General features: G+C 42.1%; 1 protein-coding gene across 4 annotated transcripts in view; it reads right to left on the bottom strand.

Annotated features, from left to right (window-relative positions):
* Nucleotides 1-17,776, bottom strand: part of NEK5 (NIMA related kinase 5) — a 71,853-nt gene that overhangs the window by 27,288 nt on the left and 26,789 nt on the right. Inside the window, exons 11-19 of one of the 4 annotated variants that reach the window (XM_032611228.1) lie at nt 16,429-16,541; nt 14,010-14,194; nt 11,250-11,316; nt 10,068-10,169; nt 8,883-8,969; nt 7,264-7,356; nt 4,914-4,994; nt 4,619-4,687; nt 2,167-2,293 (exon numbers count right to left, since the gene is read on the bottom strand). In XM_032611228.1, the coding sequence (XP_032467119.1) occupies nt 2,167-2,293; nt 4,619-4,687; nt 4,914-4,994; nt 7,264-7,356; nt 8,883-8,969; nt 10,068-10,169; nt 11,250-11,316; nt 14,010-14,194; nt 16,429-16,541 (924 nt within the window). The remainder of the gene's footprint in view (nt 1-2,166; nt 2,294-4,618; nt 4,688-4,913; nt 4,995-7,263; nt 7,357-8,882; nt 8,970-10,067; nt 10,170-11,249; nt 11,317-14,009; nt 14,195-16,428; nt 16,542-17,776) is intronic. The other 3 variants (XM_032611229.1, XM_032611230.1, XM_032611231.1) reach the window with 3 other exon arrangements.

Here is a 17,776-nt window from a genome sequence, read left to right as displayed (position 1 = left end):
TTTTTTAAAAAAATCTAAAAAAAAGCATACATGTCTTTTGAGACTTATAATTCACTCTCTTCTCTTCCCAGAGGAACTCACGCAAAGAATAACCTTTGATTTGATTCTTTTCACTGGAATTGCTTACACTGAGGCCACTCAGGGCCCTTGATAACCTAACCCCGTGGGCTGTTACTCAACCTGCCTCACTTGGTCTTTCTCTTCCAGTTGATACTGCCAAGCCCTGAGGCTCCTTCCAGAACCTTCTCTCCTTCTTTGGCTTCACTCTCTTCTGATTCTCCCAAAACTTGTTTAAACAATACAAGCGCCTGTCCTAAGCTCCATTTCCTTCTCACTTCAGCCCCAGTGCCTAGGTGTTTTCCACCACCATCAAGGTTGAAATACTGTGCGTATGCTAAGGAAGCCCTGATTTGCCCCAGAGCTTTGGTCTTACTCAGCTATCACCTTCTAAAAACCTCCAGCTGATGCTCAGAAAGACCTAAACTCAATATGTTACAAATTTAAACCATTACGTTATCTCTACTGACCTCCCTCTGTGTGACGTATGCACCTGTCTGGCTGGTGATAGCCTTGTCCATCTGAATTAGAAGACTGGGACCCTCTTCTCTTCCTCAGTCCCCACACTCGGCAGTTCACACCTGGTGTCTATTGTCACTGCCCTGCCCTGCCCTGTGCACCTGTCATTTCCCACCTGGACCAGTCTCCTGCCCTCAGGCCTGCCCCTCCACGCATCCTTCACATGGCAGCCAGCGTGATCTTTCTCCATCACGAATAACATTTAATTCCCTTTGACTGAAAGCCATCACACAGGATAAAGCCCAAGCTCCCTGAAATGCCAAGCTTTGTAGGAGAGGTACCCCCCGACTCTCCAACCAGCTGGCACTCGAGCAATGATTAGTACTGGGGCTCAGAAAGCTTGTTTTGTGCTTCCTTTCTTTGGCTCATGACAATTCTGTGATTCTGAGGGCAGACCCAGGTTTCATTCATCTCTGAGGTCCCTCCCACCTAGCACAGTCTGGCAGAAGGGAGATTCTCCACAAGATGCCTCCTGAATTGAATAAAGATTTTTCCAGGTAGAAATGAGGCAAAGTGTTATGATTCCAGGAAGAGGAAACGGAGGCAAGCCAGGGTGTGTGACTGCTCACATAGCTGCAAGGGAAGATGGGGCTCCAGCAGGCTGTGTGGATCCCATCGTCTGTGGAAAGAGAGAGGGGGTGATGGGGCAGGAGAGGGGGGGGTCACCAAAGGATCACGCCACGCAGTGTTAAATGTGATACTATGTGCAACAGACTGTATCCTACAGGCATTATCAAAACAAAATTTGAGTAGGATAATAATATGACAAGATGACTGTAGCAATTACTTAGAGAATGAAGGGGGAATACTAGAGAAAGGGAGGATGCATAGGAGACTAAAGCAGTTCGGTGAGGGAAGGGAAAGGGAAAATTAAGGGAAGAGCAGATATTAAATTAAGCACCTAATATATCAATTTTCACTTTAGTCCTCACAGTAAGCCTGTGTGGCAAGTACTATTGTCGTCACTCTTAAGAGGAAACTGAGATTCAGAGATCTGAAGTAGCTTGTGAAAGGGCACACAATCATAAAGTGGCAGCACCACCTGGGATTCGAACTCCGTACGGTCTCCAAAGCCCACATGTTTCCTACCACACGCACCGCTGAGACTAGACAGGACAGAGGGAAGGAAAGAGGAGAAGACTCAGGGACATCTCAGAGTAAAAACCACCAGGCATGACAGCAGGGCTGTCGGCCTGGTGAGGGCATCACCGGAAATAAAGCCTCCCTGGGAAGAAAGGGCTCAGAAGCTGGATTGTACACACACCGAGTCTGAGATGCTAGTGGGACTTGTCTATGGAGCCATCCAGCAGATCCTGAGAAAGATAGGTGAGTGTGGACCGGGAGATGCGGAAGCTGAGGGGGCAGGTGAAACAGCCCCAGGAGACCGTGTGGGGCAGAGAGGAGGGTGGGTCTCAGGGGGTGTGACCCCTGGGGTGGGCAGAGTCAGAGGGGCCAGGTCTCCGTCCAGTTCAGGGTGAGGTGGGGGGCAGGGGACAGTCAAATCACGGGATGCGAGTAAGGAGGAGAGAATTCGAGATGACTGCCAATAAAATGGTTCCTTCTCATCTGCAGCTTTGAAGGGACACATACCTGCTTCCTGGCAACAGAGTTTTTCAAATGCTTTGTCTGTATAATCTTCATGCTCCTTTATACATTTATACCCTTTAAACTTATCGCCGTCCTCAGAGGTCAAAGTTTCATTCAGTATATCCATTGCCTAAAGGAATTTCATGGTGTTTCATGAGAAAAAAGCCATATTTGGGGGGAGAAAAGTTTGAAAATTATTTCATGTTCCCAGTAACAACATTTACCAAGGTATGCAGTAAGTATTCAATGTATGTTTATTACATGAATCTGTCGGGTTTTAAAACTAGAACTGTGTTGGAACACGATAGAAGCAGGAATGTGTTCGTTGCTTCTCCCTGTCAACAGTGATAAGCACTGATAAGTGGCAGCTAACCTGATGCAGATTTTCCGCCGTCAATCTTATTCTCCTGCAGTTCCATTCTAAGGAACTTTCGAGGTTAGCTCATCTAGGCCCTGCTTTAAGCTTTAACATTCCCAGTCAGGTCCCTGAAACTGCTTCTAATATTCCATAATTAAAATTAAAATGATCGCTCTATTTCAAGCATTATCAAAGCAGAGAATAACAAAGGATGAACAAACTGGTAGATAAAACTGTTTGGAGTCCATTCGTTTTTCTAGCAGGCCAACTTCGGTGCCTCACTTCACAGAAGCACCGTGGATGGACCAGCCCTCAGGTTCCAACCCTGACCCAGGTCCCCAGAGCTGCTTCCTCGGGTACTCACAGCTCCGGGACACTTAGAGGGCCTAGTGGTTACAAGTGAGCGCTAACTACCACCACTCTACTGAAGTCTTTGTAGCAAAAGGCTAATAAAAATCTCAAAGACAGGTGGAGCACAGAGGATTGTTAGGGCCGTGAAAATACTCTGTATGATTCTATAATGATGGATACATGTCGTTACACATTTGTCAAAACCCAGAGAATGAGTGAACCCTAAGGTAACCTATGTACTTTGGGTGATTATGATGTGTCAGTGTAGGTTATTCATTGTAAACGAATGTTCCACTCTGGTGAGGGATTTTGATGGTAGGGAAGGCTACATGCCCTGGGGGATGGGGGCAGGAGCTCCATGGGGAATCTCTGTACCTTCTGCTAAATTTTGCCTCGAACCTAAAACTACCCTACAACATGAAGTCTATTTAAAAAAAAAAAAGGAATCCTTCACCACATGCACACACACAAATCTGAAAGAAATAACATTAAAAAAGTTTTAAGCCAATAAAAAAACATGAAAGGAAGAAATTGAGTATATAATTTATATATATATATATGGGTATACACATATTCATACTTAACTTTTGGTAATTTAAAAGGCAAACTTGGGTCTTCCCTGGTGGCACAGTGGTTGAGAATCTGCCTGCTAATGCAGGGGACACAGGTTCGAGCCCTAGTCTGGGAGGATCCCACATGCCGCAGAGCAACTAGGCCCGTGAGCCACAACTACTGAGCCTGCGCGTCTGGAGCCTGTGCTCCGCAACAAGAGAGGCCGCGATAGTGAGAGGCCCGCGCACCGCGATGAAGAGTGGCCCCCGCTTGCCACAACTAGAGAAAGCCCTCGCACAGAAACGAAGACCCAACACAGCAAAAATAAATAAATAAATTACTAAACTCCTACCCCCAACAACAACAACAAAAAAGGGCAAACTTGGAGAAAGTGAAACAGAAACACAAATTAGTTAATTCTGATATTTGTTAGCAGCTCTGGTAAAAAATGGGATTTAAAAAGATGTTGAAATCAAGTAATAAAATGAGGTTTGAGTTTACTGTATTCATGCATTTATTGCTGTTTCAATTCAAGCCCAAGTGCATAATTGAGATTTACCCAAAGATCAGTACAAAGTTATCAATACCAATCAAGATCTAAAATAGGGGCTTCCCTGGTGGCGCAGTGGTTGAGAGTCTGCCTGCCGATGCGGGGAACACGGGTTCGTGCCCCGGTCCGGGAAGATCCCACGTGCCGCGGAGCGGCTGGGCCCGTGAGCCGTGGCCGCTGAGCCTGCGCGTCCGGAGCCTGTGCTCCACAACGGGAGAGGCCGCGACAGTGAGAGGCCCGTGTACCGCAAAAAAAAAAAAAAAAAAAAAAGATCTAAAATAAAGGTGCATGGTTTCAGGATAACTGCTCATTTACATATTTTTAAGGTGAGTGTATTAGTTGTTGACTATATATTATGTCTTGTATTTTAATCTGGCTATAATTTAAAAGTTACTATTATGAGGAAAATAGCTCCTTTGTAATAGAATAAATTAAAATGGAATAATCCATCTATAGGAATAATCTCAAGTTTAAAAAGAATGGAAGGATAAAAAATATTTTGGAAGACTTGTCTGAACACCAGACATCCTTCTAGGAAGATTTTAGAAAATTCTCCCTACCCTCTACGGGAAAAGTTCATGAAACATGCTATTAAGACACTCATTTTCTCATCCCTACTAATAGAATTTTGCTTAATGGCATACCTCTTCCTCTTGGAGGGTGTCTCCATCAGAAATACACTTGTCTAAATTAATTTCAAACTTTATCCCTCTCTAGAAGAAAGCAAGAAAAAAAATCTGTTTCACATTCCAATAAAAACCTTAAAATTACAACTCCCAATTTGACATTACAGATACTTAAAACCATTAGTCTAACATCACAAAATAAGGTAATTCCATAAAATAGTAGGGGGTGAAATCCTAGAGGCAACCCAGATTGCAAGGTGCAGATTCCCAGCCAGATTTTTAAAATGAAACTTTAAGACAAAATGTTTATTACCTTAGCTTTATGTTTTTGTTCCGGAATTTTACTTTCCTTTGTGTTCTGAAGTCCAATTTGTTTCAAGTCTCTTTCAATATCCTGAAAATTTAGAGAAAAATTAAAATCTAGCATTATAATATTGATCAAAAAATTACATTTTCACAACACCCCTGAATTCACAGCAGGGTCTGTTTACGTTATTTGATTTCTTGAATGAATCTGATGATTGATTTGAGAATGAAAACATACCTTTTGCAAAGGAAAGTTAACAACAGTCCACTAACAACTTGGGCATGGTGTCCATTAACGTGAAATAATAATACGTTTAACACTGGCATTGCAGTGGGTAGGTAAAACGCTATAATGTGACAATGTTTATCACAGTCCAATACAACCTAATCTAATTCAAGAACGTAATTTTGACTATAAGATCCTTCCGTTAACAGACTTATGATCTTAATCAGGAAAACAAAAAAGTGCACAGCTCATGACAGTATAAAGGAAGGACGGGGCTCTAAAAATTGATGGGCAATTTGAAGAAGGAGGAGGAGACTGTAGAAGTACTGACAAGCGTTTCAAAGGAATGGTCAAGAGGTGAACTTTAGATCCTGAGCTTTCTCGGGGTTCAGTCCTGGGTCCTCTGCCCGTCTCTTCCTTAATACACAGGGGTCTCAGTAACTCCCATGAATTTAAATGCCATCTTTATGCAATGACTCTTAAACGTGTCTCTTCAGGTTTGATCTCTCCTCGCCTCTGAGCTTCAGACTCACATATTCGGCTGCCTGTTTGGTACCATCTTCACTTTAATATTCATTCCACAATTTCATACCGAGCACCCACTACGGGCCAGATACTGTCCTACACAATGGGTTGGTGCAGAACGTGACCAGAAGGTCCCTGCTGACACGGAACTCACATTTTACTGGAGTAAGATAGGTAATAAATGAGTTAAAGTAATGACATAATTTCGGAAGGTGTTAAATGTTATCAAGAAAATAAAATAGGGTAGTAGCATAGGAAATGAAGAGCAGATGAGAGTAATTCAGGAAAAGCCTATATGGCATTTGATTTAAGCCCTGGAATGGTGCTGGACCTTGGCTTGTGAAGGTCTGGGGAAAGCGTGTTCCACGTGGAGGGAAAAGCAGGGCAAAGGCTCCGAAGCGAAGCAGGGATGTGATCTCTCAGATCTTCCTGACTCAGCACATCCAAAGTGGTTCTCGAGTACCCTTCCCCAAGAAGCTTGCTCCCCACTCTTCCCCATCTTGGTAAAATGTACTATTCCTTCCGAACCAGAAACTTATGAGTCTCTGTGTGTGTGTGTGTGTGTGTGTATAAACGCTCTTTTCTCTCCACCATTTCACATTAGGTCCCTATCACCTCCCCCTTAGAGTTAATTACTGCCTCGTCTACGTACTTCACACACTGCATCTGTCAGTTTGAGTTTTTATCAGTCGTTTGCCCTGCAACCCTGGGAAGTGTGTTTTCCTGCCTCGCAATATTACACGCTCTGAAACAGGATGTGACTTTGTGTCTTACTTATATCTGTGAGGTTGGTTGTCTGATTTGATTGTGTAGTCTGGCTGTCTCAATTGCATGAGAAGTGTCATATTGCTTTATTTCCCTTAAAATACAACTACATTAGACCCCTAAGCCCCATCCACCCCAGTGGGTGGAAAATTCAACCTCAGTCCACTTTAGAGCTCTCGGCACCGCCTCCTGTGAAGGTCTCCAGGTTTTCACAAAGCAAAACACTCAGGGAGGCTGTTCAGCCTTCCTCAGCATGGGTTCCTCTGACCTACCCTCAGTCAAGCCCTCGGGGCACCTTGAGGATGAAGGGGAAAGACCTCCCAGAAGGAAAAGAAGAGTCTTTTGAGAACCATTTGATAATTCAGCTCTGCCCGGTTCCCTATTCATGCCAAAAAGGTAAGTTTGAAACAGAAGAGAAATTAACCTTCGGATTCACAGGCCGAGGCGTCTGAGGCTCGGACTCAAAACGCCACCAGAGGACGTTCCGCAGGCAGTTCTCAAACTTGGCTGCGCTAGCTCACCAGTTAGCTCTTGAAAACGGGACACCTGGCCCCACCCCAGGCCATTTGGAGCCCAGGTGTTTGTTTGACTTTGGTTTTTCGTTGTTGTTTTGTTTTGGGCCGCGGCGCGCAGCACGCGGGATCTTAGTTCCCCCATCAGGGATCAGACCCGTGCCCCCTGCAGTGGAAACACGGAGTCTTAACCACTGGACTGCCAGGGAAGTCCCTGTTTCCGTTTTTCAAAACTTTCCCACATGATTCTACTGCTCAGGGAGGGGCAGGAACAGCGGGCTGGAGCGAACTCCCTGGGAAACACAGCATTGTCTAACAACAACCATCACCTGCACAGGTGCTTCTTCCTCAGGTGCCTCTTGGTGGATGAGCAGGTCACTCTTCTTCACCAAATATGTTTTATGACTTATTTTTGAGTCTTCCTTCAACATAAATTATACCCAGTCAACAAGATTGGCTCTGCGTCAGTTCTGAAGGCCACTTTCTGAATGTCCCCCGCTAGACCTGAATGGGATCTAATGAGGACATGGCTGGAGAGAGCTCTCTCATGGCTTCTTTTCTCTACGGCTCCCTTTGGTATCCCCCAAGTGCTTCTCTCCTGGGCTCTCTAGAAAAGTCTGCCGTCCATATTCCCTGGACGCAGGCTTCCCATCGCAGACCTGTCTTAAAAACGGGGCTGATGATGGCACGAGGCTCCCCACCATTAACCAGACCTCTGCTCTGGGGAGAAGCACATCCAGCCTGCCCCCGCCCATGGCATTTGCCATGAAGCTTTGCGTGGTTCCTTCAGATGCCCTCTTCCTTAGCTCTGCCTCTCCAAATTCTACTCTTCTTCTCAGACCCAGTTTTGGCCCCATCTCTCTTCTTTCAGAAAAATCCTCCACCTGCTTGTACCACTCATCTTCACTCCCGTGCACTCACAGGGCTTAACCAGATTCAGCCTTATTGGATTATTGCTTCATATCTTTCCAACTATTTATTTAACTATTTAGAAAGAGTAGAGGTTTTAGAATCAGATATTTATTTAGTCTGCCTTGTAATATCTAAGTGACTTTGGGTGAGTTATTTAACTTCTGCTATAAGTAAAGGAGATATGTATATGAAAGCTCTAGTTCAGAGCCCAGTGCATACAATTGAATGGTACCGTATGTTCATTTCACCTATACTAGTTCCTCTGTATGCCCTCAGGGGTGGGGCAGGGTGAGAGGGAAAGATCAATTTCAGTAGTGTGGGCAGGTTCTACACAATGAGTGTGTAGTTCAAGTGCCTGTGAGAGGAGAGGCCGGCTGTGTCCTCGGCTGCCCTCGGTGCCCACCAGCCCGTCATAGGAGGAACATTCCTGGGCGCTGAGGGTGTTTCTAATTAAACATGGGGATGTATTTCATGCATTGTGGTCTCCAGACACGGGCCAGCTATCTCATCTGGAGCTCTACTGAAAAAGCAAAGATCTGAGAATTGGAAGAATGAGTTTCCAGGGTGGCGCCTTCAAGGGATTTTTTCAAAAATCATCTCCACTGCACTCAAATGTTGCCTTATATGGACTCTCAAATCTTACCCCTGCATGTGAGACTATTCCAGTATAGCTGAACTCAGTAAACGCTCGTCTCTTTTCCTACCCAACGGGCATGAACTTACTTCCTGCATCTAATCCAGTTCCCGAGTAAAGTCCCGCTCAGTCAATACTTATTGACTGATTCATGGGGAAGATGATCGAGCGTACTTTTAATAACAGCCACTCTTAACTGAGACTGGCAGCCCCATCACTTGGTGCAGCCTCAAGTAAACCATAATAAAGTGAGGCTTCCATTAAATCTGACAGCTTTCCTACTTAAAGTTTGCAGGATAAAGTTTATCTTTTCGATGAGAAGAGCATTACTTTTAATACCTGCTCAGTTGAGTTAGCTCTGAATCAACAGAGCAACGCTTCCTTTAGAAGAAATTTATTTACCTCCAGTTCACACTCCATCTTCTTTCTAATTTCTTTCACGTCGTTGTGGTACTGTTGGCGTATTTCTTCTAGCTGCTTCCAGTATTCCTGGAAAGCAATCCCAATCCCGAAATGTTAAATGTTTGTGAACAACCTGACAGAATAATCTCTAGACAGCCTATGACTTTATTTTTATTTTATTTTGTGTTTTTGGCCGCACCTCGCAGCATGCGGGATCGTAGTTCCCATGCAGTGGAAGCACACAGTCTTAACCACTGGACCGCCAGGGACGTCCCCAGGACAGCCTATGAATTTAGAAATGTGTGATATATAGTAAGGGAAGAGCTGTTGCTCGCGAAAATGATCATTTGCCTTACACTTTGGCTGTGGTACTTCCCCCCAGTGAGGATACGGCCTCTGGGGACAATCTCATTTTTATATATAACCCCAAATGCATTACTGACATACAATTACTTTATATATAATCCTGTTATAAGTTGAATTTTGTCCCCCCCCCACCTCAAAAGATACATTGGAGTCTTAAGCCCCAGGACCTCAGAATGTGATCTTATTGGGAGACAGTGTCATTGCAGATGTGGGTAGTTAAGCTGAGACGTGGTCACGCTGGGGCAGAGTGGGTCCCTAATGCCTACGGCAGGTGTCCTGTTAAGAAGACGGCCCACACCAGGAGGAGGCCACGTCCGGTGGCAGAGACTGGAGTTGTGGCCCTGCAAACCAGGGCATCCGAACATCATGGACCAACCACCGGAAGCTAGCAAAAGGCAAAGAAGGATTCCCCTCCAGGTTTCAGAGGGAGCGTGGCCCTGCTGGCACCTTGACTTTGGACTTCAAGCCTCCAGAACTGTGCGACAATACATTTCTGTCGTTTTAAACTGCCGGGTTTGTTGTAAGGCAGCCCTAGGGAACTAATACAAATTTCAAAAATGTTCAGGAGGGACAGTTACTTTATCAATCTGAGGTAAAAAGCCTTATGAACGCATCGACACTGCATTCTCTGAGAAGGTGAAATACATCTCTCTCTCTCCCCTGAACCCCAGCATGGCGCACCACACCACTGTGTCCGACGAGTGTTTGTGTAACGGGCTCTCTCGGGTGCACCGTAGATGCTAAAAGCAACATCCCGTTACAGTACCAAAGACAATGAGAGAAGTACAACGGTAGCCCTGGAAGCAGACAGTTTTTAACCTGCTCCTTCCTTTCATTTCTCCTGAACTGCAGCTCCTGGAATCCAGGCTCTTCCCCGTTACTTCCTAGCTTTTGTCTCTCAGCAGAAGATGGACGAATACCCTATTATGAGAATGAAATAATTTATAAAGCGTACTTGCATTTTGGAAACATCTTATGATTTGACCTTGACCCCCATCCTTTAAACAATAATGATATCATCAATCTCAGTATTTGGGAGTTTTGTTTCTTTTTAAATACTGAGCAGTAGAATTTTCTTAGTTTAAGTGTGAAACATTTAAAAAGTAAAGAAAATAAAACCATTTGTGCTGTTTAGTCTCAGCAATAAATATTTTACGCTACCATGTGAGACACCGAGATTCATTTTCTGAACTGCTAAGTTATAACTGGGAAATCCAAGTTCTGTAAAAGTTTAGCAACCCCTGGAGCATGAGATTAGGTAGGGGAAGGGAATTAGAACTTTTGAGCAGTTCAAAATAAGAGCAATACAAATAGGAGGTGTATCCAAGCTCGCTCAGCCCCAGAATTTTGACACTATACTTAAGAGTAAAGGTTAACTTTCATTTCAAATAAAATACAGTAATCCCTCTTTGAAAATGTGTAGAATTCTAATAAAATAGAATCAAAGAATTGCAGCACTGAAAGGGACCTTGAAGCCCATCTACAGCTTTCATAGAAAAGGAAATTGAGGTTCAGAGAGGTGGCATGTCCTGCCTAAGGTCACATAGCAAGTGATGGAGCCAGGGAAGGGACTAGGCTTCCCAGACCCTAACTGAAGCCTATTCCCATTATTCTTCTTTAGCTATTAAAAACCGGGGAGGGCTTCCCTGGTGGCGCAGTGGTTGAGAGTCTGCCTGCCGATGCAGGGGACACGGGTTCGTGTCCCGGTCTGGGAAGATCCCACATGCCGCAGAGCGGCTGGGCCCGTGAGCCACGGCCGCTGAGCCTGCACGTCCGGAGCCTGTGCTCCACAACGGGAGAGGCCACAACAGTGAGAGGCCCGCGTATCGCAAAAAAAAAAAAAAAAAAAAAAAAAAAAAAAAAAAAAAAACCGGGGAAAGTGGAGAATAGTCTTAATCATCTATGTGGAATCGTCTTTGACTTGGGGATCCATGAGTATTTGTGAACAGAGAAAGCATTAGAAAATTCCTGATGGCCTCTTATATTTGGTATTTTACTTACCAATTGCTTTTCCACTTTCAGCTTATGTCGTTGAGCTTCACATTTCCTCTGAAGGTATTCAGCAAGCCTTAGGAAATACAAACGTTCAGCCTGAGTAGAAATTTTAACTCATCATAGGCACCAATTCGACAAGTGAATTTTCAGCTTTGTAATGAGACTCACAATTCACCTGTGACGTTCCGAGTTCGAGAAGTAATTCAAAGTTACAAACGTGTACATTGCAAAAGAAGATATCTTTGAAATCAAGAAGAAAGGGAGGTAAAGAGAACAGTAAAACTGGGGATGCAGGACAGGATAGAACCGAAAAATATTCTGTTACAATGATTTTTCTTCAGGGCAGGAATCAGTCCACCCATAGTCTATAACATGTCGATGGGAAAGAGAAAAAACCCGTAGCAGGAGCTTCTCATTCTGTGTGCAGGTATCTAATCTATAGCCTTGTCACCCTGACTGCACTGATAGCTGCTCGTCTGTTGGCTGCACGATACTCTGAGCTCCTTAGAGCAGGATGGGGGCCCCTCCCTTCACCTCTGCTCCTCACGCTGGCTCACAAATGCCTTAATGAATAAAGAAATGAGGCTTTCTCCATCTCTCACAATGTTTTAAGTATTTTTCCAGCACAATTCTGGTCAATTCTAGTCAAACTATTTTCAGGTTTGTACCTATGTTCTAGATATCTATCTTTTTTTCAGAATTTCCTACAAGAATTTCTGTAATTACAGATTGCTAAACAAAAGCTACCACATTTCAGATCATAGTATGAGCTCGTGATAAAGTTCTTTGGAATTCTAGCAACTTCCTGGGCTCCAAAGACAGAACTGCCATTTCAGAAACTCATTTAGGCACATCAGGATGAGTGGTCCCCAGTTTCTGAAGAGTCAAGTTAATAAATCAGTTGTTTAGAAATATGATGAAATCATAAGCTAGTTACGGTCTTTGGGCCTTAGTTCCCCATCTGTAAAATGGGCACAATACCAATCTCACAGGGGGTGATGTGAGGATTAGAAGAGACAAGTTCTGTGAAGGTTCCTGAGCAGCGTCTGACACATTGATTGTGTTTGATTCAGATGAGGGCTAACATGTAGCACTCCTCTCAGAAACTTATCTCCATGAGAAAAACTATTCAGTTATCCAGGGGCTGTTCAAGAGACATTCTCTCTCTCTCGCTGTCTCTCGCTCTCTCTCTCTCTCTCTCTGTCTTTCCTTCTCTCCCCAACCCTCTATAGGTTCTTCTTCCTCCAGACGAGTACATCAAGACTTGATTCCCATGGAATTGGAGCTCTGATAGAGAGAAAGCTGGGCAGGGGGCTTGGAATAACAATGAGGAGGGGTTGCCAGTCATCAGAGGGGCATCCTGAAACACCGTAAGATGATGGGCAGCAGCATACAGGGAAGAGAAGGACCTTTCTACCATTTTATGTGAGAGTTTGGAAGATACAATCATACATAATCAAAATAATTGATAGTTTGACAGCTCTCATATCTAGACAAACGGTGGAAGACACAGTTTCCCAGTGGCTGAGAAAAGGGAAAGGGAGCTTTGTGCCTGTACCTAGTTCTTATGTAAAATATGTCACTCATTAGTTGAGTCCTATATGAATATTATAATTTTTTTTTTTTTTTTTTTTTTTTTTTGCGGTACGCGGGCCTCTCACTGTTGTGGCCTCTCCCGCTGCGGAGCACAGGCTCCGGACGCGCAGGCTCAGCGGCCATGGCTCACGGGCCCAGCCGCTCCGCGGCATGTGGGATCCTCCCGCACTGGGGCACGAACCCGTGTCCCCTGCATCGGCAGGCGGACTCTCAACCACTGCGCCACCAGGGAAGCCCTGAATATTATAATTTGAACTAATGGAACACATAACTTTTGATGATCATGGAGGTCATTAAAAATATGTTATGAAGATGGAAAAAAACCATAACCGCACCCAATATCTTTAAAAATAAAATGTCTACTTTTCCCATCATGCATTTCTGGAGAAATCATTCTTTTATTATTCTTGTTTATCTAATGTTCATTAGCTATCTGACGAGATCACCATCATATAGACTCATATGTTTCATTGTTTGTCCAAACTTTCAACAATAAATAACCACAGACACCAAAAGTTAGCAAATTCCCAACACTGAAAGAAAAAATGTGATGGCAAAAGCATTTTTAAAACATGCCCCTCAGACTTAGGTCTTCAGGGCTGTGGATGGGTGTCAATCATTCTGATCATAGAACACTGACATCAGTGTGAAAAAAACCATAACAAGTATTGTAGATCTGTAGAAATTTGTTATGGAGTAAACTTTTTGAAAGTACACCATAATTATATTATTTTCTTTCTAATACATCCATATTCTGAAAAATCCCAAGAATATAAATGCTAAATGAAATATATTTCACTTTTCAGTAGGTGTCAAATTATAATTTGATTACAATTCAATTATTATTAATATTAATAAATATTTGGAAATGATACATATACAACTATTTTCATCACTCCCAGATAGTGGAATTTACCAGGAAAAAGAAAAGACATTAAAAATTCAAAGAGCATTAATCTGTTCCCACAGTCAAATGGCTACCTGAATAAGATTAGCTACATCAAAGTTAAGATGAAAGAGGGTCAAGGGAACTGTGAATTAAGTATTTTAAGTGAAGAGACTGGAAGTTCTTCAAAGATGTTTTAGGAGAATTTGGAAGGACTTCAGAATAAATGTTGATATAGCAAACTATTTTCAGAGGACCCAAGTTTAAGTAGACTATGACATTACCATTGACCTGAAGATGGACTGCGGCTTTCTTCCTGATTATAATTCTCCTCAACTCTGGTATCTTTTTGAGGAACATAGTGGTAATTTTGTCCATTGGCTCCCTTCCTCAACAAGTCAAGTTGAGCATAATAATGGTCATAATGTCCACACACTGCAGCAAGTTTGGGCCTTTCTACCATTTTTATCTGAGGGATTAAAAAGAAGAGAGAGAAAAAAAAAAAAAAAAAAAAAGAAGAGAGATATTTTTTTTTTTTTTTTTTTTGCAGTACGCGGGCCTCTCACTGTTGTGGCTTCTCCCATTGCGGAGCACAGGCTCCAGACGCGCAGGCTCAGCGGCCATGGCTCACGGGCCTAGTTGCTCCGCGGCATGTGGGATCTTCCCAGACCGGGGCATGAACCCGTGTCACCTGCATCGGCAGGCGGACTCTCAGCCACTGCGCCACCAGGGAAGCCCGAGAGATATTTTTAAAATACATGATTAAAGTCTATAACAACTGACAGTTTGATAGTGACCATAGCTATGACAAGGCATTGGAGCTATCTTCTTTTTGCTCTAGACTTGTTTTTGAGGAATCTTAGAATCCCCAAATCCTAGAACTGAAAAATGTTTTAGAAGTCTAAGTGCTGTAGTGCAGTAGTTTATAATTTTGCTAAGGTGTGAATATGAGTCATGTATACTTCATGGCTAGTGTATCAGAAACACTTAGTGAGTGAGTATCTATCCAACCCAAGATCTGAAACTAAACTCACCATTATTATTTCTTATTTTTCATAAATTTATTTACACCTTACTAGACTTTATGGGAGAACACTGTATTGTGCAACTCACAGATTTGGGGATTTGCAAAACGTTTAGGTTCTGATAAATTTACTAAATACAAAATGGCAACATGACTGGAAGGAAAGAAGATGCTGAATCACTCAGAGTCGATTCTTCCCGTGTAAACACAAGGAAAGTCATGTAACAGCTGTGACCAGCTTAAGACCATCTCAAGCTATGCCTCACCACCCTTCCCAACCAGAACAGAATGAGAGGAGAACCAGAAACAAATGTTTATCTTAGCATTCCTTAGTAGAGGCCACTGAGCTGGAAGACAAGAATCAGACCAGATTAACATATGAAAACAAGTCAAGACCCTCTTGCTAAATAGCAAAATAGGGTCAATTTATGGTGACCATGCTGTCCACTTAACAGTTGCTAACAAAAGAAAAAACGAAGCTCAAACTTATGGAAAGGTCTGGAACTTATAACTGGAAATACGAATAACCAAACAAGTGGTTAAAACTGAAATTTACTCACTGTAAAGAAGTAACACATTACATTCTTTGTTCTTTTTAATGCTATATGGCTCATATATATATACATATGAACCATATGGAATTGTAGATATTTAACCATCTTTAACTTACAAAAATGACACATTTATATAGTTCTATTCAAATATTAAAGTAAATGTATATAATTTTCCTTATCAGTCTAAACATGGATTGTATATTTATTTTAAAAATCTTTAAAGTGTGAAGTCGTTTTCTTAGTTTTACAATGTTTTTACAAAGAAGTTACTACTAATTACTTGAAAAATGGCTAGAAATAGAGAAAAGTATTAGAAGGAAAAAACAGCTTCTTTAGGATTTTCTCTGAAGTCCCAAATGGTAATGAGAACATCAGAGATGGCTCCTGTGCAGACCCATTCATTTCACTGCATTAGGAGAAACTTTCAAAGGATTAAGAAAATGTCAATGGGTTCGCCTAACTCCATCCATCCATGAGTCTTTTAGACGTTTGTTTTTGTTTTTTTTTTATCTCCTACAGGGCTTGCTACCGAGTATTCTAAATCACAACATACTTTATACCATGAGCCTTCTTCTTTTTTTTTTTTTTACCATAAGCCTTCTTTTAAAATACAATTTTTCAATTAAAATACAATAGCCATTTTTATGTACCAGAAGCATTTCACTAGCATAAACTAAAAGATTCAACATTCTGCTGAAGTGGATTCAAATAACTGGCATGAAGAAACTCTGGGGGAAAAAAATCAATGATTATATAATAAAAATTTCTCAATTATATATAACATCAGAATTAAGAGTATGAAATGCATGTTTTCCGCCACTATGCTACTCACTTGTCCTATACAGAAAAACCTTATTTACTTAAAGGAATTAAAAGAATTTAATTATAAAAAGAAAACCAAAACTAATGTATAGAATACTTATAAGGAAATACAGCATTGTTAAAAATAACAACTTGAAGCTGTCCCATGAAGTACCACTTTAATGTTCATTACAGAATCTTATTACAAGCACAAAACTAGTGAACCCCAAAGTAATGACCTTGTACCTCATGAACATGTGCAAGTAGTTCTGTAGAATATGCCATCCACTAAAAAAAACAGAGTAAGGGTTTAGCATGACTTACAGATATGGGCTTCTGGGCTCCAGCTGGTGGTCTCCATTCATTTCTATATATCTCCTTCCTCCTTGATCTTGGCAGGCACTTTCCCTGGAATCTCACTTTCTGCATTTTAAAATCTTATTTAACCAAAATAAAACAACTTAATTAAAAAAAAATTTCCACATCATTAATACTATGCTTGTGAGAGTATAAGGGGCATTTCATAACACAGTAAGCTCTCTTTAACCAGAGACATTTATACCTATGGAGAGAAGTGCTGATGGAAAATTACTACACATTTTCTTTGAATGGAGGAAACCATTTTTTCCAGTGTTCCTTTACATATTTCCAGTAATATATAACACTACTTTTTAAAAATTGGGGAATTAACATTTATGGAAACAATATGCATAACAATGGCATATTTAGTAATTAAGTTATTAACTAAATTAATTTAATTACAAGTAATTAAATGTAGTCATCAGGGCTTGGGTTATCAGGCCACAGCATTCATGTTGCATTGTTGTTTGAAATGGATGAGTAGGTCTTCGAATATATTTGTGTTTGTCACCTTCAAAATGTGTTCTTGGGACTTCCCTGGTGGCACAGTGGTTAAGAATCCGCCTGCCAGTGCAGGGGAAGCAGGTTTGATCCCTGGTCCGGGAAGATCCCACATTCCACGGAGCAACTAAGCCCATGTGCCACAACTACTGAGCCTCTGCTCTAGAGCCCACGAGCCACAACTACTGAAGTCCGCGTGCCTAGAGCCCGTGCTCCGCAACAAGAGAAGCCACTGCAGTTAGAAGCCCGTGCACCACAACGTGGAGTAGTCCCAGCTCGCCGCAACTAGAGAAAGCCTGCACGCAGCAACGAAGATCCAACGCAGCCAAAAATAAATAGAAAAAAAATGTGTTCTTGTTTTCCTATCTGTCCTATATTAGAAATGTAGACAATACACTTTCTCTCGTCCTCTACTTATCTACTTTCTAAACATGCTCAATCTAGACTAATATATAACGATGGCAAACGAAATTAAACATGGAAGAATCATTAATTCACTTTCCCTTTATAACTTTTCTCACTTTTAGTTTCTCCATCACAGTGGATAATATTCCCCTATCACTGTTCCTTGGAGAGCTTTTCTACTTCTCATCCTTAAAGTTGAGACATTTGGTTATGGCTAAAAATCCTGATGCTCTTATTTCACAATTATCAATTGAATTAGTAATTTTTCTCTTTAATGTCTGTCTGTCTGTCTCTCTTTCACACACACACACACACACAGTACTTCATCAGCTGATTCCTAACTCCACCACTACAACTGCTTCTCCATTTATCATTACCATAAACTATCAGCCGCTTTCTTTGGGAG

The sequence above is a fragment of the Phocoena sinus genome, chromosome 18, assembly GCF_008692025.1.
Source record: "Phocoena sinus isolate mPhoSin1 chromosome 18, mPhoSin1.pri, whole genome shotgun sequence".
Lineage (NCBI taxonomy): Eukaryota > Metazoa > Chordata > Mammalia > Artiodactyla > Phocoenidae > Phocoena > Phocoena sinus.
This window is presented reverse-complemented; position numbering and strand designations above follow the sequence as displayed.